Here is a 22,717-nt window from a genome sequence, read left to right on the forward strand (position 1 = left end):
TCCATGGGATGTGATGCTTTTCACGAATATTCAAGCCTCCACAAGTGCTCCTCATGCAGAGTGTGCGCCATATTGCCACCTATTGGTACTGTGGTGAACACCTTACTTACCTGTGATAGACATAGGATGTCAATCGATGAGGAGCCTACAACACAATATATAATATAATATAATATAATATAATATAATATAATATAATATAATATAATATAATATAATATAATATAATATAATATAATATAATATAATATAATATAATATAATATAATATAATATAATAGGCCTAATATAATATAATATAATATAATATAATATAATATAATATAATATAATATAATATAATATAATATAATATAGGCACAATATAATATAATAGGCCTATAATATAACGGTATAGATACACATTAAATCTAACAAGACATGCTAGTGACTTGTGCTGAACATTTCTGTCCACATAGTGACAAACACAAACTGCTCTGATAGCTCTGCATGCCTTTCCCAAGAGGTGATGTAATCATGTGATGACCAATCCCAAAAGAGTTCTGTTTTGTTGAGTCAATATTTGCTGTTTGCATGGTGTCGTGTCGTCTCCCTCCTACTCGTAGAGAGCAGTCTTTCACCTCTCAGCAGTGCATAGCACCAAGGTAAGCGATAGTTGCTCTTCATCTTATTCAGGACAAATGCCCGTTGATTTTTTTGTCTTTTTATCTGCCTTTTATGAGGACATATTGGATGGTGTCCCCTTGCATAGTCACAGCATGGACTTTTATGATGAAGTGAGATATTTTTCCACCATTGAGTAATTAAAGACAAAAATGATAGTCACTGGAGAGGTATTCTCTGCTACAAATGATACTAAAAAAATATACTCTGCTAAAAAATGTTACCTCACAATACCAGTGGCAATGAAAACCCACAAACAAATGTAAGAAACCTGATATTTGTATAATATACTCCTCCAAAAAAATATCTTTATTTTGAAAGTTGTAGAATACCAAGGCACTCATCTTCTTTTTAGTTAGAATGCCTTTATTTTAATGGGCATGACATGCTTAAAACACTGAAGCGTTTCGGCATGAAGCCTTCGTCAGGAAGTGAGCAGTGTTTAGTGTGACACACTGAATTAAAAGACATCGATGATGATGATGATGATGATGATGATGATGATGATATATCATCATCCTCATCATGTTATGCCCATTAAAATAAAGGCATTTTAACTACAAATAAGATGAGTGCCTTGTTATTCTACGACTTTTAAAATGAACTAAGCCTGTCACCAAAGACCACCATCTTTACAAAGTACTAGTAGTTCCAGACAGCACTCCAACTGGACTTAATTCGGAGAAAAATATTTTTATGTTTGATCTGCATCAAAGCATCGGCATAAAACCATTCTTTTTGCTTTTTGTGTCTGCCTACTCCAACTGATTGGATCACAGGTTAATACACAGTCCTGTTAACTCTTACGGAAATTTTGTGTCTGACACTATGCACTATTTTTCTTCCTCTTTTGTCCTTTTGGCCTAAAATCTTCTTGTTTCTCAACAGCGCTACAATGCAAAGGTCAATAGTATAACTTAATCCGTTAAGCCACAACATTATGAATTTGCTGTTACAAGAGTGGCAATGACCAATTCGTAGTGCATTATTAAAGGCCCTGTGTTATGTCATAGTAGTGTAGTACTATGTGAACTTTTCAATGTTTATTACAGCCTGGTGGAACGGTGTGCATTATTGAACTACATCTTCTTGTTTCTCAACAGATCTAGAATGCTGAGACACGGCAGGATCGCTGTGCTCCTCCTCCTGCTCCTCCTGCAGAACTGCTGCGCCGACGGCTGCCCTCCCCAGTGTCAGTGCTTCATGGGGTCGAAGGTCATGTGCTCGGAGGAGCGCATGTTCATCTTGCCGGTGACGCTCTCTCCGCAGGTGAAAGAGCTTATCGTCATAACGTCGGGCCTCACGAGCATCCCTGCCAACAGCTTCCAGACGAGCCCTCAGCTCACCAAGTTGGCCCTGATCAGCAACCCCCTGAGAACCAGCTCCATCTCCCCTCTGGCCTTCAACGGCCTAACACAACTCCGGGAGCTGGAAATCAGTGCAAACTACCGCCTAGAGACCTTAGACCACGCAGTGTTTCAGAAGCTCGGCAATCTGACCAGACTCTACCTGAACAACAACCAGCTGCTGATAGTAGACAGAGACATGTTTAATAAACTGGTGAAGCTGGAGGTTCTTGAGCTGAGGGGGAACCAGTTTATTTGGCTGCCCAATTTTATCTTCGAGAACCTTCCGAATCTCAAGTCCCTGGATGCGTCCATGAACAAGATCACCTCAGTGGAGGCCTCCCTGCTGGCTGGCCTGACTCGGCTGCAGTCCCTTAAACTTGCTTACAACCAGCTTACGACTCTTCCATCGGACCTGTTTAAGCATGCTCCTGGACTAAAGCACCTGAGCTTCCAGAGTAACGGCATCTCGAGTCTGCCAGAGGGACTTTTTAAATCCTTGACCAAACTGGAGGAGCTCAATCTACGGTATAACAAACTGACATATGTGCCGACAGACACGTTCCCGTCCAGTCTAAAGGACTTGAACCTCCAAGGAAACCACCTCACCATACTGTCGCTGGGCAACCTACCATTACTTACAGACCTCGTCCTGTCATCAAATAACTTCACGGATCTTCCTAGCAACTTTTTTGAAAATGCAACGTCACTGGAACGATTGGACCTATCTGAGAACCAGCTCTTATCTGTTCCTGCCAATGTTTTCTCAGGCCTCTCAAAAATCGTTGCGATCCACTTGCACAAAAACAACCTGACCTCTTTGCAGGCTGATTTGCTCAAGGACCAGCAGGAGGTCATTGAGAGGCTGACTCTGTCAGACAATCAACTAAAGAACCTTCCTGAGGCCTTCTTCGATCCATTTATGACGTTTAGGATGTCACTCCGTGGTAACCCGTGGCATTGTGACTGTAACCTCACATATCTGCATGCTTGGCTGCAGTTTGGAAGTAATCTAGTCGAGGATTTGAGTCGGACCTATTGTAAAGGCCCTGCCACATTGAGAGGGCAAAGCTTGATGTCAGTGGAGGGAGACCAGCTTGTATGTTCTTACAACTCCAACACAACTAATGCCCTTTTTGACAATTCCGTCCAGGCACCTGCCGAGGAAGACTCCTCGCAAGGCCAAGCTAATCAGTGCATCCTACAACAACACAATGGGGTTTACTCTCTCAAATGTACAGTAACAAACTGTTCTAATGTCAAAATAGAGGCTCATATATATGGGCCTGATGGAAGTGTCACAGACTACGTTTTAGACAAAGAGTGGTCTGAAACATCACAATGTGTAAATGGCACCATAACTGTCAATGTTTGAACCTTTTGCGCTGTGCTGTGCTTTCCTACCCTAATACCCCAATCTAGGTGGTTTAAATAATCAATATCATGTAAGATGTTTTTTATGACAACACAATACTTCACATTTTGTATTGAGCTTATTATTCTAAGTCATATTGTGCATACCTTTCCAGCACATTTGTCCAAATTTATGTTACTGTTTGCTGTTTGTTCAGTTGTCTTTCTGAGTGAAAAGTGTTCATAGATGGATTTATAATGTGCATTTAGTGCTTTGCGATCCTTTTTCATTTTGATGAGAATCATACCCTCTGTGCAGTGTGAAGAGGAGATAAGCAAGGTAGTTGAACTTTTGCAAACATTCAAAGTGCAGACTAGAGCAGTTTCAACACTCAATGCCTGCAGCTTCATCCTGAACAACCGTCCACAAATTTTACTTCAGATATGCTACAGTCAATCCGGAAAGTATTCACAGCGCTTTTATTATCTTACAGCCTTATTCCAAATGCTACAAATGAATCTCTGTTGTCAAAATCCTACACAAATTATTCCATTATGACCATGTGAAAAACAAGTTGTCTTGACATAATGGAATAATTTGTGTAGGATTTTGACAACAGAGATTCATTTGTAGCATTTGGAATAAGGCTGTAAGATAATAAAATGTGAAAAAAGTGAAGCGATGTGAATACTTTCCGGATTGACTGTATGTAGGCTACTGTTCTGTCTAGGCCTGTACCATGGCAACATCTCTCACATTAATTTTGTTGGCATTTCAGCAACAGCTGAGAACAGGCCCAACCAGACCTGTTGACATAATTTGCATGTTCTTTATCATACAATTACTGACAGACAGTGTTCAAAAAAAAGTTGAAGATGCTGTTTTGTTATTGATTAATATTTTACTGCTGATAGGGATGCCATGGCAGGCTTTTGGGTTAATATAACACTCTGTGGGCCTAAGTGGAAAAAATACATAGGCCTACATGTACAGTGTTTATTGTTATACCAGCAGCCTAATTATGATGAAGGGCACAACAGAACAGGAGAATACTAATGTCAGAGAGGAGAGAAACGGGTGTAAGTGAGGGTAAACCAGTTATAAAGCAACAGAGCATGCATATCAAGTCATGTCAAGTCAGCTTTTATTGTCAGTTTCTTCATATGCACAGGTCAGACAAGGAAATGACTTTTTTTAACTAATAGTAATTATTACTGTAGAACTATTACCAGGTAGAATAGCAGTTTCAAAACTGTTTGGATTAACAGAAAGACTACTTGGCCAGGCTACTTGGTGTGTGTGTGTGTGTGTGTGTGTGTGTGTGTGTGTGTGTGTGTGTGTGTGTGTGTGTGTGTGTGTGTGTGTGTGTGTGTGTGTGTGTGTGTGTGTGCGTGCGTGCGTGCGTGTGTGTGAGAGAGAGAGAGAGAGAGAGAGAGAGAGAGAGAGAGAGAGAGAGAGAGAGAGAGAGAGAGAGAGAGAGAGAGAGAGAGAGAGAGAGAGATGAGATTATATTGTCAATGTCTTATTTTTGTGATTTAGTTTAACTGCACATTGGAGACTGATTAAGCGCAATTTCAAATTTCTGTGCTAACCCTGTTACATAGATTTTCATTTTTGTCAATAAAGCACACTTGACTTAACTACCCAAGCAGCAAATTAACGTGCCCAACACGTTTTTTTAACGTTTATTTTTGGTGAGTGACACGTTCAGAATTGGTTCAGAATAGGTTCAGAATTGCGTTCAGATGTGGTTAATTTGTAGGTTCCCGATTACGTGCTCAGCACGTTCTGAAAGGGTTATTTTTTGGTGTCCAACACGTTCTCTAAACGTTTCAAAATGGTGTCAAACAACACGTTCGGAAAAACACGTCCACGGACGTACAAATAAGGTGTACATTTGGGTTTTATTACGTGTTCAACACCTATTTTTGACACCAAAAATAAAACCTGCCGCAGCGCCATATGGGCTTGCTTTTCTGTTAGGGGCTTAAAATGTGGCCTATGCTTTATCCTATAGCATTTATGAGGCCATTACCATTATTATTACTGTTATTATTATAGCCTTAGTTAGCCTAGTTATGCAAAAGAAGAAACGCATATGTGTAATGCATGTATTTATTTGAAGAAAAAAAAAAAACAAGCTGCCACTTGGACTTGGGCTGGAGAGTGCAGTCTGTGTCTGGGCTTTTAGACCAGGAGCCCAGGGGGGTCAGCCTAGTTGGGAAGGTTACCAATTTTTATGGGTACTATGATGTCTGGTATGGTCCCCAGATAGAGGAACAGCACGTCTGCCGGGTTCCCTGTGGTGGGTGTGGCCAGGGGGGCTGTAAAACTGGCACCCCAAAAATGGGCTAGATCAGTTGGTGAGGTTACCACTTGGAACCTGCTGTAAATTGTTCATCATAGTCCCCTGATAGAGAAATGACCACTGCCAGACATTTTTAGTGGTGGGTTACCCCCGGCAGACGCCCCCCGTATGATGAACCCCCAAAAAATGGGCTAGATCAGTTGGTGAGGTTACCCACTTGGAACCTGTTGTTGTAAATTGTTTGAGATGGTCCCCTGATTGAGGAATGGCCACTGCCAGACGTTTTTGATGGTGGGCGGGCTTGCCAGACATCATTAATTGGGGGGGTAAAAAATGGGCTAGATCAGCTGGTGAGGTTACCTCTTGAAACCTATCATGAATTGTTCATCATATTCCCCTGATAGAGAAATGACCACTGGCAGACATTTTCAGTGGTGGGGGACCCCCGCCAGACGCCCCAATATGATGACACCCCCCAATATACTGTAGGCAAGATCATTCACATAAGGTTTGAACCAGACATGGTACAAAAGACAAACGACACACCACTTTTTTTAGATAATTCCAACGTGGGGAATTGATTGGAAGGGTCAACATGTTCATAGAAACTTGTTGTGGGTACTTTTTAGGACAAAAATGACTTTTCTTTAACAAATATTACAAATCCGGGCAGGAACCAGTGTGTAGGCTTTCAAAATCAATGCAAAGATGACGTGTTTCTGACTTAAAAGTGCATTTTGTAGGATGGTGGCCAGAATATTTAATTAATATTTACAAAATAATAAAGTAATATTTACTATTATGACCAAAGTACAATAGGTTTTGCAGCTAAAGATGTTGAGGAGATCCCCCTTTACATGTATGAAAAGTGTAATTTCCCCAATCATAATGAACACTTAGAATTTGATGGTGGTGGTAAATATTTATAAAAGGTAGGCTAATATTTGTGAATGGGCAGTATGAATTCTGGGAAATAAACAGCTTAATATATTGCACAATGCACCTATAAGCAATTCAGGGACCAATTGCGCTGACATTGAAGGCCTGTGAATTATACCAAGAAATTGCACAACTATGCACTACTGCACCACTGTATGTTAACAGCAATTTGAAATTCCCACTTTCCAGTAGTTCTGAAGATTTAGAAGCAAAATACTTAAAGGGGTATGCCACTATTTTGGGGCTGAATACGGTCAAAATCGTTGCCCTGGGTTAACAAAGGCAGTAAAGTGTCTTATTTTTCATGTTAGGCGTTGTCTTGTTTTAAGTAGCGTTGTCTTGTTTTAACCACCTTTATAAACCCTGGCAAACGATTTTAACTGTATTAAGCCCAAAATTAGTGGCATACCCCTTTAACATAGGCATATACAGGAGGACCAACATTAACAAACAGACATTAAAGTGCAAGACATGACCAGTAACAGCATACAAGTACTAAGAAATACTTGTTGTTCCAGTTATCAAGTCATAACATTTGGAAGCAGCAGGGTGTGTTGCATATTGCAGGTGCCCAGGCAGTTGGTGTGAGTATTGCAGTCACATACGTATGAACGGCCGTCTGGGTACTTTGCTCGTGAATGTGTGTTAAGCCCCTTTTGGAGGGGAAAACAAATTGAATGTCTCATTAACTTACATGCTACATCGCCTAGCCTAAATGAACACAGTCCATGCTTCAGCCACGGCTATTTGGCTATATTATTTGAATAGCCGGCAACACAACACATTTTCGGCATGTTGAGCATGAACAATGCTAGTCTACAGGTCAATTGACTTGCATTGGCTTTCCCCCCAATGTTTTCAACCAAAATGGGGTGTAATGCACATGACAAAAGTCACGCCATTTATGCGTATAGTGCAGTTCCATGTATGTTTGTGTGTCTTTTCCTTGGGGGCAGCAGCAACAAGAAGACATGTGTGGTGTTAAGAAGACTGCATGCATGTCCTGTTTTGCCTTGTTCTCTAGCTTATCAAATAAAGGTGTTAAGGAGTGGCTTAATTGATGGCACCTGACTCTGCAATCAAGCTGCCTTTAAAAGCTGAAGGAACTGACGGTTCTTCATAGGTGTTCTATTTGGACCTGTGGCTGGTGCCGCACCAGTCAGGGTTTTTGTATTTAGGCATTATGATTTGGACTTTGTTTAATATTAAGTTTGTTAACGTCTTATCCTGGTGTACTTTAACAAAACCCCACAGGTTGGGTAACTTTTAAAAGATGTGTGTTGTCCTTCAAGGTTAAGATTCGGTTCTGTTCTTAACCCCATAGAGCTATGTTCATGTGGGGGCATAATAATGGTGTGGTATATGTTACAGGGCCCAGGCAGTCCTTGTGAAATACTGCAGGTAAAGATGCAGTCACTGTGCACACCAATTCCATAGGTAGGCTATTAGGTGTGTGTCTATCTGTGCAAACATGTAAAAAAAAAAAAGGCAGGTGGGGATCATCTGTGTTCTAGGGCCAATCTCAATCCTTGCAAGTATTTCTCCTCCCATCCATCATGAACATTGTGCTCAGCTAGTGCCACTCATTCAAGTTGTCTCATAATGTGCTCTGTGCAAGTAGGTTTGCTGTGTCCCCTACCACAGTCCACAGCATGGAGGGGATGCTAGGAGACATGCCAGTACACCAAGGGACATGGATGAGGCCATAGGAGAGTTTGCAATCCAGCAGTGGAATACAACAGCAGTGAAGAAATTAGATTGGCCCTAGAACACAGATGACCCCCACGAAAACAACTTTCTTGATGCCTTTGCACTGTTTGCTATATGAACAAGAAGAGGTCCTGGGAGGGTGAATTCATTTATTACTGGATGTCTGACATGACATTTCCATGCCCTTCAAAGCACTTCATGATGCATTATGGTTGGTAGTAATTTAACAGGATAGGGAGGATTTCTTTGTCAGTGTCAAATGTTCAGTTGTTTTTTATTTGTTCACTTAATTATTTCTCAATACTTATATACTGTTACAAGCCCTGTCTTCCACTTTAATGTCTGTCTTTTAATGTCAGTCCTGTGTATGCCTATTCGAGTATCTTCATTCTAAAATCTTCAGAACTGCTGGAAAGTGGGAATTTCACATTGCTGTTTCTTAGTACAATTCACAGGCCTTCAATGTCAGCGTAATTTCTCCATGCATTACTTAAAGGTGCACCAGGGTAATATTTTTGGTTGTTTATTTCCCAGAATTCATACCGCCCATTCAAAATATTATCTTTTTTTATGAATACTTACCAACATCAAATTCTAAGTATTCATTATGACTAGGAAAATTGCACTTTCCATTGTTCTCCATTGTCTGCCATTTTGAAAGAGACATTTAAGCAGCAAAACGTACTGTACTTTGTTCATAATGATACATATTGGTTTATTATTTTGTAAATATTAATGAAATATTCTGGCCACTATTCTACACAATGGACTTTTAAGTCAGAAACATGTCATATTTGCATTGATTTTGAAAGCCTACAAACTGGTTCCTGTCCGGATTTGTAATATTTGTTAAATTAAATCATTTTTGTCCTAAAAAGTACCCACAACAAGTTTCTATGAACATGTTGACCCTTCCAATCAATTCTCCATGTTGGAATTATCTAAATAAAGTGTTTTTTGTACCATGTCTGATTCAAACCTTATGTGAATGTCTTGCCTGTATTCGGGGGTGTCATCATACGAGGGCGTCTGCCGGGGGTCCCCCACCACTGGTCATTTCTCTATCAGGGGACCATGATGAACAATTTACATGAGGTTTCAAATGGTAACCTCACCAGCTGAGCTAGCCCATTTTTACCCCCCAGTTAATGATGTCTGGCAAGCCCCGCCCACCATCAAAAACGTCTGGCAGTGGCCATTCCTCAATCAGGGGACCATCTCAAACAATTTACAACAGGTTCCAAGTGGTAACCTCACCAACTGATCTAGCCCATTTTTGGGGGTGTCATCATACGGGGGCGTCTGCCGGGGGTAACCCACCACTAAAAATGTCTGGCAGTGGTCATTTCTCTATCAGGGGACTATGATGAACAATTTACAGCAGGTTCCAAGTGGTAACCTCACCAACTGATCTAGCCCATTTTTGGGGTGCCAGTTTTACAGCCCCCCTGGCCACACCCACCACAGGGAACCCGGCAGACGTGCTGTTCCTCTATCTGGGGACCATACCAGACATCATAGTACCCATAAAAATTGGTAACCTTCCCAACTAGGCTCACCCCCCTGGGCTCCTGGTCTATTTCTGTTGTCAATGTTGAAGAGGACGCTTGCGTTGGCTTCACCTGAAACATGAAAAGAAGAACTTATTCAACAAGTGATGCTCACTCATGACAAATCATAATGGGCCGCAGCTGCATGAGCCCACTCTAAAAATCATGCTTTGCTGGTCGCGAGGATTTCACTGTAATGTCCGTTGGGTTCAAGGGACTCGTGTATGAAATATGAAACAAAATCTACATACTTCTATGTCTTCTCACCTTAATAAAATAATACAGAGGTGGCACCTGTAGTAATCTTAAATAATAGTCTAGTACAATACAATGTTTGTAACGGTAGGCTAGAAGTATGGAAATCACTTTCATTACAGTCTAAAAGCCCCCATTGTTTCTAATGAGCAAATGTTATTAGCGAAATGCTAATTACAACTCACCGGAGTTTCACGTTTGAAGTTTCACGTCGTCGATCCAGAAGAGAAATTGTCAAAAAGGAGGGTTGATAGTTGGTAGTTAAGAGGATTGCGGGTAAAGTCAAAGAAGGTGAAAATATGAAATATGAAGGATGCAATAGTCAAAGTTTACGGAGAAAATCAAGAGGGTGAAGTCTGTCAGGTCAGGCAAAAGAAGTGAATTTTCAGTTAATCAAGCGAGGATCGCCTAGCAACCGGCCACAACCGCGGCGCGAGCTGCACAGCTGCATCCAGTTCAGACAAAAACAATTTGGACTTCGGTGCTAGATCAGTGTTTTAAGAAACGTGTCTTTTGACACCAAATATGTACTTTCAGATTTTGTGTCAAATCAGTGTTTTAAAAAACGTGTCTTTTGACACCAAAACTGCATGTTTGAATTTGGTGTCAGATCAGTGTTTTAAGAAACGTGTCTTTTGACACCAAATTTGTACGTTCAGATTTCGTGTCAGATGCGTTGATATTTTCACGTGTCATTTGACACTAAACCTTAACGTGTATTGAACGTTTTTAAAAGGTGTTTTTGCAAACGTGTCAAAGAAAACGTTCCACAAACGTGTTTGACACGTTGGTTTTAGTCAACACCTAAATGACACCGTTAAAAAACGTGTCAATTGGTTCAGAAAACGTGTTTTGCTGCTTGGGTAGGCCTACTTGCCCCCCAAAAAAACAAAGTTGTCAAATCTCCGCCCCATGCCTACATCACAGAAAGAGGTCCGGAAGTCGAAGGGGCACCTGGGAAAAGGAGTAGTTCTTGTGAACTTTAAAAATGGGCTTAACGAATCTAAAACTACAACCCCCAAAGACGCGCCTGTTGTTTGCAGCATCCCGTGCAACAGCAAGATGCCCAGATCGTGTTGAAGTGTACTGAGCACGTAATGACAATTGAAAACGCAGGGTTTAGGTGTCGTAATTTTTACCCTGTCTGCAAAGCACTATCTCGAAACGCTGTTACCCTACTGGTTGGTAGCTGCACTTCTGCACTTCTAAAGTCCATCGCCAGCACCCTACCATTGGGGAGCGCCTTGGTTGTCCGCTCCTCCCGAGTCCAGTCAGTAACGTTAGCTAGTTAGCTAGCTAACGACATCGATAGATTGACCCATGTCCTCTGAAGAAGCCTCATCGATATCGGGTTGGCTCTGGCTGAATTCCTGGTGGATACTCTTGCCTTTCATCATGCTCCTAGTTGTTGCTGCATTCGTCGTTGCCTTCGTGTTGCTGTTGTACATGATATCCCCGCTTATAAGCCCCAAACCAATGAAACTGAATGGGGCCCACGTCGTGGTAAGTGCATGACGACAGAAGCACCACGAACACTGTCAAATTATCACTCCTCAGTTTGACAGGAATTCAATGACGTCTACTTCTGCACAAGCTGCTCTTTTTCAATTTTTAAGAATTCATTTTGATTGAGAGTCAAGAGAAGCGGAAAGCTTGCTGACCTGTCAGAGATACAGGGTGGCTGTCTACGACCTTTGCTCTAGAAATCGATATAACTTGTAGCATTCCCATGCGAAATTTTGTAACCAAATGGCAGCGTGTATATTAATTGTTACAAAGTAGCGCATTGAGTTGTTCGGCAGAGTAATGGTAACCTACTTGTATAGAGATAGGTAGTGATCTATAATTTGTATGACCTCTTTCATCACTGCATCCGTGCTTGCTTACTGACGATATGCAGCCTCTCTGACGTCTCATTAATAGGTTATTTTAATAACATCTGTCCCTGTTTTTGAAATCATGTCCACATCACATCATACCCGAACACATAATGTTGTTGTTGCTGCATTGGCCTATGGTAGTTTGACAGCATTTTACTGTGAAGATACTTCCTCATTGTCCTGTCTTCCAATATTTGCAAACAATTATCTACAATTGCAAGAATTGTCCACATGTAAATGGGCGTGCAATAGTTGTTAGTTAGTTGTGCAATTAGTTGTTGAACGAGGTCTCCCGGCGTCCTGTTTATTCCTGATGTTTCTTCTAGAGATGGGCGAGAAGTCTTCGACGGAAATTCTTTCCTCCCTGGCAGCAGTCCCCTTTCTTTTTTCCCATAGGTTTATCTATCTGTCTGTCTCATCCCCTCAACCCACAGCATCACCTGTTGTAGGTTACTGTGACCACTATGTTTCTGTAGGTCTTTTATTTTCATCATGGATATAAGGAAGATTACATTTAGTGGGCAAGGATAATGGTTGAAGCACATTTTGTATTGATGTCTAGGACTAAGCTTAATTCACCTTTGGAAAAATTGCAAATCTCTTTTTTCATCCACTTTTAATAGGCCTAGTCCTCTTTAAGACTCGCTGTGACATGGTTACATTAAGGCATTATTTATTCAATGTTGAGGCATCTAATCGCCACGTTCCCCTTAAGAATCTAGGTTATTGGAACCCCACTTAGCAGAGTGTAGACTTGAACATACTGCCAAGAAAAGTTTTCAAGGAGAGGAAGCAGTTTTGTCAAGTCCAAGCATTGCAGTTATTTAGGTTATGGTGGTGTTTGCTTGGCTTGATCGCTCTGTAGAGATGAAGTATGAGTAGATAACAACTATCACAGCACCAGTGTCTAAGGCTGGACATCACTGAAATCAGAAAAATGTATTGCCATCTCATCACTTTTCCACAATATAGACCAGTAACATGATACAAATAATTTGATACATTGGACACTGGTTACAGGGACACTTCTTTACATCATGTCTCCCTATCAAAAGCTTTTACAAATTTTATTTAAAAACAATAATCTTGAAATGAGTTACTTAATTTTGTCTGCGCGAAATACTAGACTGCAAATGTGATTGAGAATCTAAACATACACATAAAGCATTGAAATGAGTTCATCTGTTAATAAACGAGATAAAACGTATGGTTGTAGTATTATTATGACTTTATTTGAATCCCGTATACCTACAGGTTACTGGTGGGTCCAGTGGCATTGGAAAGAGCATTGCCATTGAGTGCTGCAAGCAAGGTGCCTTTATCACACTGGTGGCACGTGATGAGGTAAGGACACTGAACTACACTAGACTACCAGCATAGTTTGGGTTGAATTAATTGAATGAATTGTCATTGTGTCATAGCAGTTCACAGCACACAAGTGTTCACTGCACACAACGAAATTGCATTTGTGCCTCACCCGTGCAAGTGGGTAGCCCCCAATGGCGCCTCAAGGGAGCAGTGTGGCGGGACGGTACCATGCTCAGGGTACCTCAGTCATGGAGGAGGACGGGGGAGAGCACTGGTTAATTACTCCCCCCACCAACCTGGCGGGTTGGCTGACGAATCGGCAACCTTTGGGCTACAAGTCTGATGCCCTAACCGCTTACCCATGACTGCCCTCAATTGATTCAGTAACTGCAAGGGCAGGTCTGCATTCTCTATGTAAAGAGAATAAATGAACATTCTGTATGTAGAATGTAGGCTAAGACCTCTTGAAGACCTAAGAGTTCTGTCGGCAGATGTGTAAAGCAGTCTTGTATGCACAGCCTTTATAGTGTGCACAGATGGTTTACGAGTTAGGGTTACTAGTAAATATCTTCAGAATTCTCCCCATGTTGTCCCTGACATTCTCCTGAAAATGCATGAAAGGAGAGTTATTGGCAGCGTTAGGTGAAGGGTGATGATTATCTTAATTAATCAACATTTATGTCATACATATTGATGCCTTACAGGTTTGAGGAATTAATCCCATTTATGTGATTATTTTCACCTTTATATTCACAGAGCAAATTGCTGCAGGCAAAAAAGGAAATAGAAAAATTTGCCATAAATGATAAGCAGGTGGGTACAAATTCATGCATATTTATGTGTTAACTGGAAGTCAATTTTAAACAGGCAGTTTTATTCTATGCACGTTTCATCAAGCCTCCTGGCGCACTCATGGGCAAAAATACATGCTCGATTCACCAAATCTTTATTATTTTCCCATGTTCATGATACACAAGCATAGAAATACAAAATTACACGGTCAAAATTGGTGCATTCAGTTTGGGAAGGGATGGCCTTACCACTAGCCTGGCAACACAGACATGAAAAGTAGTCTGTACTTCTGAACAGCGACTCAGTACACAGGCTCAAACAGAAAAGCACCCAAATACACACAGATAGTGCTGAGATGGAAGTATGGATTTTGTGTGCTTTTGTATAATGTCATTGGAGCAGTAAGCTTTATAGACCAACTCGCCAAATCATAGGGAGCTTGTTAAGCTAATAAGGTTACCGTATACCAGGGATGAGGAACCCTTTTCATTCAAGGGGCCGCTTCAAATTTTATAAAGTATTTGAAGAGCCATACTATGAACACAAATCAGGATTCCCTCCTGCACTTTAGGCCTACCTTATTGAAGGTGACTTACAACAGACCCCACCTTCCTTAGGTGCTCTGAAGATATAAGATTTCTTTACAAAACATGTTATTTCATGTGAAACTGCATAACATTAAAATGATATCAGGGGCCAGATAAGACTGCTTCAAGGGCCGTAAATGTATGCTGCTATTGACTCTGTGGTAACACGGGTAGGCCTAAACCAGAAGCATAATGGCATTCATTTGCTTTGATTGAGTTCCACTGAATGAGTTCAGAAATTCAGAGTAATGCAAAAGGAAGTTGTTTGGCATACTGTTGTAACTGATGTAACTCGAACATGAACAAGGAGTTCATTGGGATTAGCAAAGAATGTTGCAAAATGAGTCGTATGTTTTGCTGTGTTTCATTTTATTCCATTCTATGCGAAACAGTACCTTGGTTTGGAACAGTCCATGAAAACATATTGCATTGTGGCTTCCCTAATTTGATTCCCTGTTTTATAAACCATGACAACCCTTGCATCCTAATTTTGCCTTGTGTTCAGTCACTCTGTCTTCAGCATAATTCTGTTGCTCCTTCAGCATTTCTTCATTGTAGCAACTTTGGCCAGAATCTCACCGTCACCTTTCCTCTTAGGTCGTGCTGTGCATTTCAGTTGATGTGGCCAAGGATTATAGCGAAGTGGAGAGTGTCATCAAGCAGGTAAAGTGCGCTGGGTATTTCCATTCTCCGGCGTAGACCATGCTGTTGCCTGCCGTACCCTCACCACGCCAGTCATGCATGGTGTTAACATGGTGTACTTTGTATTGTGATGTGTCTGGCAGGCTCAGGAGAAGCTGGGGCCTGTTGACATGCTGGTGAACTGCGCTGGCATGTCCATTTCTGGGAAGTTTGAGGAGGTGGAGGTGGACCGTTTCCGGGTGAGTGTTGATGAACAATGGGCCTGTGTGGGTGTGTGTGCAGGGGACATGCAGGAAGCCCCACTTGAGGTGATCTGATCTGATGTTGCATATCGAGTTATAGAGTGATTGGGTTTTAGCTAAGATGTGGAGCACAGGGAACTACTGTGCAATAACCCCCACCCTCTCCATTATTCTAAGATTCCCTGATGTTGCAATGCACCTCATTGCATATTGTTCATGATATGACTTCTGTATGTTGATATTATCACTTTGGAACATTCAGTTTATGATTCTGTAAAATGTTATCGTTTACACAGTGATATTATAAGGTGAGACTGATTACAGGACGTATTCATCAGACAACAGATTCTGGCCCTCTAACAAGGATAACAGTTTCTTCCTAGTAAGGGATGAGGCGTTTTTTTGCTGCTGTCATTTTGTTATTGTTAGAGGGAGGTCAGTCCTTAGGCTCTGTTATGTAGGACCATGAGAATGACAATGGTGCCATGTAATTAAATGAACAGAGTTGAATTGATTTCAATAGCTCTGTGTGTCATCGCGATTAGCTGGCTGCACCCCTCCACAGCAGCAGGCAGTCAGTGCCTGGCTAAGCTCTCATTCCCTGTGTGTCTGTATCCCACCATCCCAAACAAAAACTGATGGAGGTCAGCTACCTGTGCACCATGTACCATAATTTCCCTTAGTGGATTAATAAAGTTACTCTATACTCCAAAAATAAGAAGTTTACCGCACACGTATTTGACTTTTTGCTCGTTTATTCAGAGCGAACAACGTGTTTCACCTCTGTGCGTCGTCAGGTTCGCTCAGGCACAGGCTAAACTTCTTTCTTTTGAAGTATTGAACACTCCTGCCTTTACCAGCACCTCGAAGCTGTGCATGGATCTTTGATTACTCTCTACTCTTCTGTTGGATCTTCTGTTACTCTCTACTCTACTCTACTCTACTCTCTACTCTACTCTACTCTACTCTACTCTACTCTACTCTACTCTACTCTCTACTACTCTACTCTCTACTACTCTACTCTCTACTCTACTCTCTACTCTACTCTACTCTACTCTACTCTACTCTACTCTACTCTCTACTACTCTACTCTACTCTACTCTCTACTCTACTCTCTACTCTACTCTCTACTACTCTACTCTACTCTACTCTACTCTACTCTCTACTCTACTCTACTCTACTCTACTCTACTCTACTCTAGAAACTGATGGAGGTTTACTACCTGGGCAGTGTGTACCCTAATTTCCCTTTGTGGATTAATAAAGTCTCTACTCTACTCTACTCTCTACTCTCTACTCTACTCTACTCTACTCTACTCTACTCTACTCTACTCTCTACTACTCTACTCTACTCTACTCTACTCTACTCTACTCTACTCTACTCTACTCTCTACTACTCTACTCTACTCTACTCTCTACTCTACTCTCTACTCTACTCTCTACTACTCTACTCTACTCTACTCTACTCTCTACTCTACTCTACTCTACTCTACTCTACTCTACTCTACTCTACTCTAGAAACTGATGGAGGTGAACTACCTGGGCAGTGTGTACCCGACCCGGGCCGTCATCACCACCATGAAGGAGCGCAGGATGGGCCGCATCATGTTCGTGTCCTCCCAGGCCGGCCAGATCGGCCTCTTCGGCTACACCGCCTACTCCCCGTCCAAGTTCGCCCTACGTGGCCTGGCGGAGTCCCTGCAGATGGAGGTGAGGGGGGTGAGGGGGTGAGGGCACCGGATTGGAGGTCAATGTGAAGGCGCTGAGGTTGTCTCTTGGAATCGTACCATTATAGGTTGAACTGAGGTGCACTTTACAGTTGTACTTAGAGAGTCTACGTATATTAATTTAACTATCGCTATTAACATTTCAGTTAAGATGTGTGGTCATATCTGTCGCAGCTCGGTGTCTAAGGTCCTTGTAATTTCCTGTCAGTACAATGGCTTGTGTTATGCAGCTTATGTTTCTATAGTGACAGTTTTATATTATTAATGACGGGATTCTACTATCATCCACAGATGAAGCCCTATAACATCTATGTGACCCTGGCCTTCCCGCCTGATACCGACACGCCAGGCCTGGCAGAGGAGAATAAGTGCAAGGTAACGCGCCCCAGACCTATACATCTTCCACACAGGGGTGTCCTTCAGGGGGCAAAAGTGTGACTGAGTAACCAGGGTCCAATGTATGTAGGGGCCCCACACACAGTCAGATGTATGTAGATATATGGTTGGGAGTGTTCATTCGAGCTAATTGTACATAGGGCCCAAAATTTGCTGCGACGCCCCTGTGTCCACACACACATGAAATATTTGTCCACATTCCCGTTCTGCTCAGTACAGAGTGAGTGTAAATGAACGTAGATGTCGTATAATAAGATTGTTAAAGGGGTATGCCACTATTTTGGGGCTTAATACAGTTAAAATCGTTGGCTGGGGTTTATAAAGGTGGTAAAGTGTCTTGTTTTTCATGTTAAGCGTTGTCTTGCTTTAAGACAGGTTAAAAGAGAATATGTCGCTAAGCTAGTGAAAGCCAATGGATCCGTGTAGGATTGTAGCATGCTACATGGATCCATTGGCTTTCACTAGCTTAGCGACATGCTCCCTCTTTTAACTTGTTTTAATGCAAGACAACGGCTTACATGAAAAATAAGACACTTTACCACCTTTATAAACCCCAGCCAACGATTTTAACTGTATTAAGCCCCAAAATAGTGGCATACTCCTTTAAGTGCCTTTCACGCCGTCACTAAAGGTCGTTTCCCCTCCCCTCACTTTCTCAGCCCTTAGAAACAAAGCTGATATCCGAGACGTCAGGGGTCTGCCAGCCGGATCAGGTGGCAAAAATTGTTGTCAAGGATGCTGTGGTAAGGAAGAAAGATACGCACTCACAGTGTCTGTATATCTTGCTCTCTCTCTCTTTTCCCCTTTCTCTCTCTCTCTCTATCTCTCTCTCTCTCTCTCTCTCTCTCTGATTATTAAAATGTCTTTGTTGTGCTATTCAGTATAACTGACATGCACGTTTCTGTGTATGCCTTAACCTATAAAGCGGCGTACACACACAAAGCTAGCTTTTCGCTTGCTCGCCTATCATGGAACACTCTTTCATGGAACGTTAGCTGAAAGTTCCCGTGGCTTTAACTGCCAATGAACAGGCGAGAAGTACCGAACTCTGCATTCCAATTGGTTACTCGCTTACTCGCCTCACTTGAAGATAAAATATTTTCAACTTGGGATCCGCCCACATCACATCGCTTGTACAGTACTCGCCTACTCGCCTGCTAGTCTCGCTGGAATCGACATTCTATTGACTTAATTTGCTGAGCGAGTAACTAGTAGCGATGTGTGTGTACGGCCCTTCACCCATACCTTTAGGTGAGTGATAAGCCAGAGGCTGCCAGACCACCTTTTTACACTATGACTTCATACCATTATGTACTGCTAGATCAAATGATAGCCCAGTAATGTGTGTGTGTAGTGTGTATGTGTTACCCACTGGTCTGTGTCTTGTGTGTTGTGTGTGTGTCTTGTAGCAAGGGAACTTCAGCAGCTCTGTGGGGCCTGATGGCTACATGCTGTCTGCTCTGACCTGTGGGATGAGTCCCGTCACATCCATTACAGAGGGCCTGCAGCAGGTAACATGACCATCTCACTGATTTATTACAGACTTATTAATAATAATAATAATTATAATAATTGTAGTAATGACACATTTTATCTGTTTACCTTTCAGAACACAGAACAGAAGTAGCATAAAGATCACTATTTTTAGGGCAATTTTACATTTCCACAGGTTTATAACATTGGGCCATTGAACATCATCAAAGATTTATTTTTTGAGATCTCAACTCAGCATGGTTCAGTTGAATTGCATAAAGTCTTTTGCAAGAGTAATTTTGTCTAATTCTTGCTTTTTTATCGATAAAGCTCATATTAATTTGTATTTCAGGACAGTAAAATCGAATTACAACTTAATTGGTTTTCTCTGCCAATACCCACTCTAAAGTATTCACATTAATATTTTACATAATGTAATAATATGTAATGAGTGTTTGCAACTGAAGGGGAATATCATCAATCTTCATGAATCGCCGCCTGTCATGACTGAGTGATTTTTATTCCATGGGTGCATAATAATGATGGTCTCCGGCAGTCTCGCCTCCTCAGCACATACACTGCTAGTCTGAAGCATATTGCTCACGTTGTTGGCAATACTCCTACTCTTGCTTACCAACCGGGATTTACACAGTAGACACACTGACTAACTGAAATACTATGCCGTTGCCGTTGCAAGTGGCTCAATCCAATCTTTCATGCAATTACAGGCTTGTTGCTTTTGAATATATTTATTGTTCACCGTTTCACCAGTAATGCATGGCACCTTGTAAAGATTTAGATATTGTTTTTGTGGTGTGACTGTGGTAGGATTGTGGTGGGTACACAACAACAGATCTGTTTTATTTTTAAGTAATGTGTTGTATATATGTAAAAAGAAAATGGAACACTAGCAGTGTGTGTGTGTGTGTGTGTGTGTGTGTGTGTGTGTGTCTGTGTCTGTGTGTGTGTGTGTGTCTGTCTGTCTGTCTGTCTGTCTGTCTGTCTGACTGTGTGTCTGTCTGTCTGTCTGTGTGCGCGAGCAGCAATGTCGGAGAAAACCAGACAGTATTCATTATTCATGGTCAGACCCATGCCCGTGACCACCATGTACAACAGCTCTCTCCTCTTGCCGTCAGTCACACGTCTCAAGGTGACGTGGCAGAGGCAGTCCTGTGCTGTGCTGTGCTGTGCTGTGCTGTGCTGTGCTGGCCCATGCTGACTTTCCTGTGCTGCTGTGTGTGTTGTGTCCAGATCGTGACCATGGGCTTGTTCCGCACCATCGCCCTGTTCTACCTGGGCAGCTTCGACAGCATCGTGCGGCGCTGCATGATCCAGCGGGAGCAGCAGTCCAAAGCAGCTGAAAAGAAGGAGTAACCCCCTCTGTTACCACCCTTACACCACCATCACACACACACACACACACACACACACACACACACACACACACACACACACACACACACACACACACACACACACACACCCCTCCATGTTGACAAGAAGGAGTAACCCCCTCTGTTACCACCCTTACACCACCATCACACACACACACACACACACACACACACACACACACACACACACACACACACACACACACCCCTCCATGTTGACAAGAAGGAGTAACCACCATCACACACACACACCTCCATGTAATCCCCGGCCAACCCACCACACTGTACCCCACCCCATCCCTCTATTCTTCCCCCATCTCCCCACTACCCGTGCGGCTGGCTGTGCCACCTCTGCCCAGAGATACCAAATTAGCCCCCTGCCCCTGCGGCTGCAGTGGGGCGTGTGATGACTCCTGTTCCGCTTGCCAGTGGAGGCCCACAGAAACACAGCAGCAGAGAGACCTCCCCTCCCCTCCCCTCAAACCCCCACCCACCTGAGCCTCACTGGAGTCATGTAGGGTGCAGAGCAGTGGGTGGTCATCGCCCCCACCCCCCCACCCCCATCCTCCCTCTCTGTTTCTGTCTGTCTGCCCGTCTGTGTTTGCTGTATTTTCCCCTGATTTTGTGGGAATGAGTACTACTTGTTGGTTTCATCACTGCTTCATAATTGCTATTTTTTGACGGGATCAATATTTAATTTCAAAAGAGATTGACTATTCAGGTGACACTGTTTGAGTTCCCTGTTTGAGGTATTTGAAAGCTTTTGTTTTTTTTGTGCGTGTGAGTGCGTGTGTTTTTGTGAGTGTGTTTGTGTGTGTGTAAGCCTGTTTAATATTTGACATAGCTTTGGAAGAGAGGATGACTGAGAAACAGTGCTTCCCACAGTCCTCTCAGTCTTCGCATGCTGCAGAAGGGTAGCCAGACTGATCTGGTGCATTTTTGTTAGCGACTGAGAGACTGAACAAGTGACTGACCAATCAATTGCGGCTATGCTGTGATCGGAATAAAAACCCCTTTCTCTGTCCATCCAAAGCACATGTTGATACAAAAAGCTAATAGATTTGATAGAAAGGTGATGTGTAGGTGTTTAATGTTAAAAAAAATATGGCTGAACGTTTGCGAGACACTATTTGGAGAGGAGGGAGCCTTGTGCCATACGGCTTTGTGCCGCAATCCATTTTGACGTGTAATTATGCCAAATGTCTTCTCCTTCCCTCGAACACATGTTGGGGCTTTGCAGGCGAAGCACTCCTCATGTGAAAAAAGGGTCCATCGCTCATATATTTCCTTTTATAAAAGAAAAATGAATAAAACACTGTTTCTTTCCAAACCAACATTCACACACTCTCTTTGTCTGTATGTATAAACATACTATATATACTACGTTGTTTATGAAAGGATTTGTCTGCCCTGTCAACTTGTAGAATAGAACTTTACAAGCCTTACCTTGTACGCTTGTTTAGTCAGAGCTGATGGAGATGCTCAAGCAGGGTGTGCATGTGTGTGGGTGGGTGCTTTAAGTGCATGGGTGAGTCTGAGACAGTGTAGGTATTACATGACCTCTGGAGATCTGGAGGACTATAGAGATTGCTGGGTGGCGTTTAGGGAGAGCTATGCGAGTGAGATTGGTCTTGCTGGTACGAGACATTACCGCCGTTGGCCAGTGGGAGGAGCTGGAGAGCTGTGTTTCCAGTTGCAGGGGTGCACATTCGTTAGAGAGGATGCTGCACATTGGTAGTCAGTGCTTTCCCCAGGCACGAATCGACTGTTATGTGATTTACGCACTGAGATCGTTACACACCCCCGACCGGCTACAGACAGGAAAACCCTCTGGCATCTTTTGAGCGGTGCTACCGTTTTTTTCAGTGAGAGCTGTTAAAAGCTTTGGGCTGTTTTATCACAGCCATCATTTCTGCGAGGAGATTTGAATTTTGAAACATTGTATTGCACATGGATAACATATTTAAGAGGTCACAAAGGCACCACATAAGTGTGTTTTCAGGTCAGGGAAGCCCAAGTTCTTCTGGTCCCCATAGATGTTCTCTATAAAGGTGGACATTTCTGTACACCCTATGTGCTCGGCTGATACTGCCAGCTGCGTAAACCAGGTGGATGATGGTTTGAGTAAGTGTGTGTTGTTTCCAGTCAAGTT

General features: G+C 42.4%; 2 protein-coding genes across 2 annotated transcripts; both read left to right on the forward strand.

Annotated features, from left to right (window-relative positions):
• Positions 1–619: 619 nt before the first annotated feature.
• On the forward strand, positions 620–4,717 carry zgc:153913 (carboxypeptidase N subunit 2). Its single transcript, XM_063220370.1, has 2 exons — positions 620–644; positions 1,767–4,717. Exon 2 carries the CDS (start codon positions 1,774–1,776, stop codon positions 3,382–3,384), a length of 1,611 nt encoding a protein of 536 aa, XP_063076440.1. The 5' UTR covers positions 620–644; positions 1,767–1,773; the 3' UTR covers positions 3,385–4,717.
• Positions 4,718–11,000: 6,283 nt separating this feature from the next.
• Positions 11,001–20,679, forward strand: kdsr (3-ketodihydrosphingosine reductase). The gene is made up of 10 exons (XM_063219276.1): positions 11,001–11,628; positions 13,260–13,349; positions 14,070–14,126; positions 15,290–15,355; positions 15,478–15,573; positions 17,094–17,285; positions 17,594–17,677; positions 18,358–18,441; positions 19,108–19,209; positions 20,423–20,679. Exons 1-10 carry the CDS (start codon positions 11,446–11,448, stop codon positions 20,543–20,545), a joined length of 1,077 nt encoding a protein of 358 aa, XP_063075346.1. The 5' UTR covers positions 11,001–11,445; the 3' UTR covers positions 20,546–20,679.
• The last annotated feature ends 2,038 nt before the right edge of the window (positions 20,680–22,717 follow it).

The sequence above is a fragment of the Engraulis encrasicolus genome, chromosome 16 (genome assembly GCF_034702125.1).
Source record: "Engraulis encrasicolus isolate BLACKSEA-1 chromosome 16, IST_EnEncr_1.0, whole genome shotgun sequence".
Taxonomy (NCBI): Eukaryota; Metazoa; Chordata; class Actinopteri; order Clupeiformes; family Engraulidae; genus Engraulis; species Engraulis encrasicolus.

Bases quoted from the DNA above. Each gene is read 5' to 3' on its own strand.
- zgc:153913 (XM_063220370.1), top strand. From the start codon at position 1,774: ATGCTGAGACACGGCAGGATCGCTGTGCTCCTCCTCCTGCTCCTCCTG.
- kdsr (XM_063219276.1), top strand. From the start codon at position 11,446: ATGTCCTCTGAAGAAGCCTCATCGATATCGGGTTGGCTCTGGCTGAAT. The intron at 13,350-14,069 runs GTAAGGACACTG...TTATATTCACAG, and splicing joins CACTGGTGGCACGTGATGAG to AGCAAATTGCTGCAGGCAAA. The intron at 18,442-19,107 runs GTAAGGAAGAAA...TGTGTCTTGTAG, and splicing joins TTGTTGTCAAGGATGCTGTG to CAAGGGAACTTCAGCAGCTC.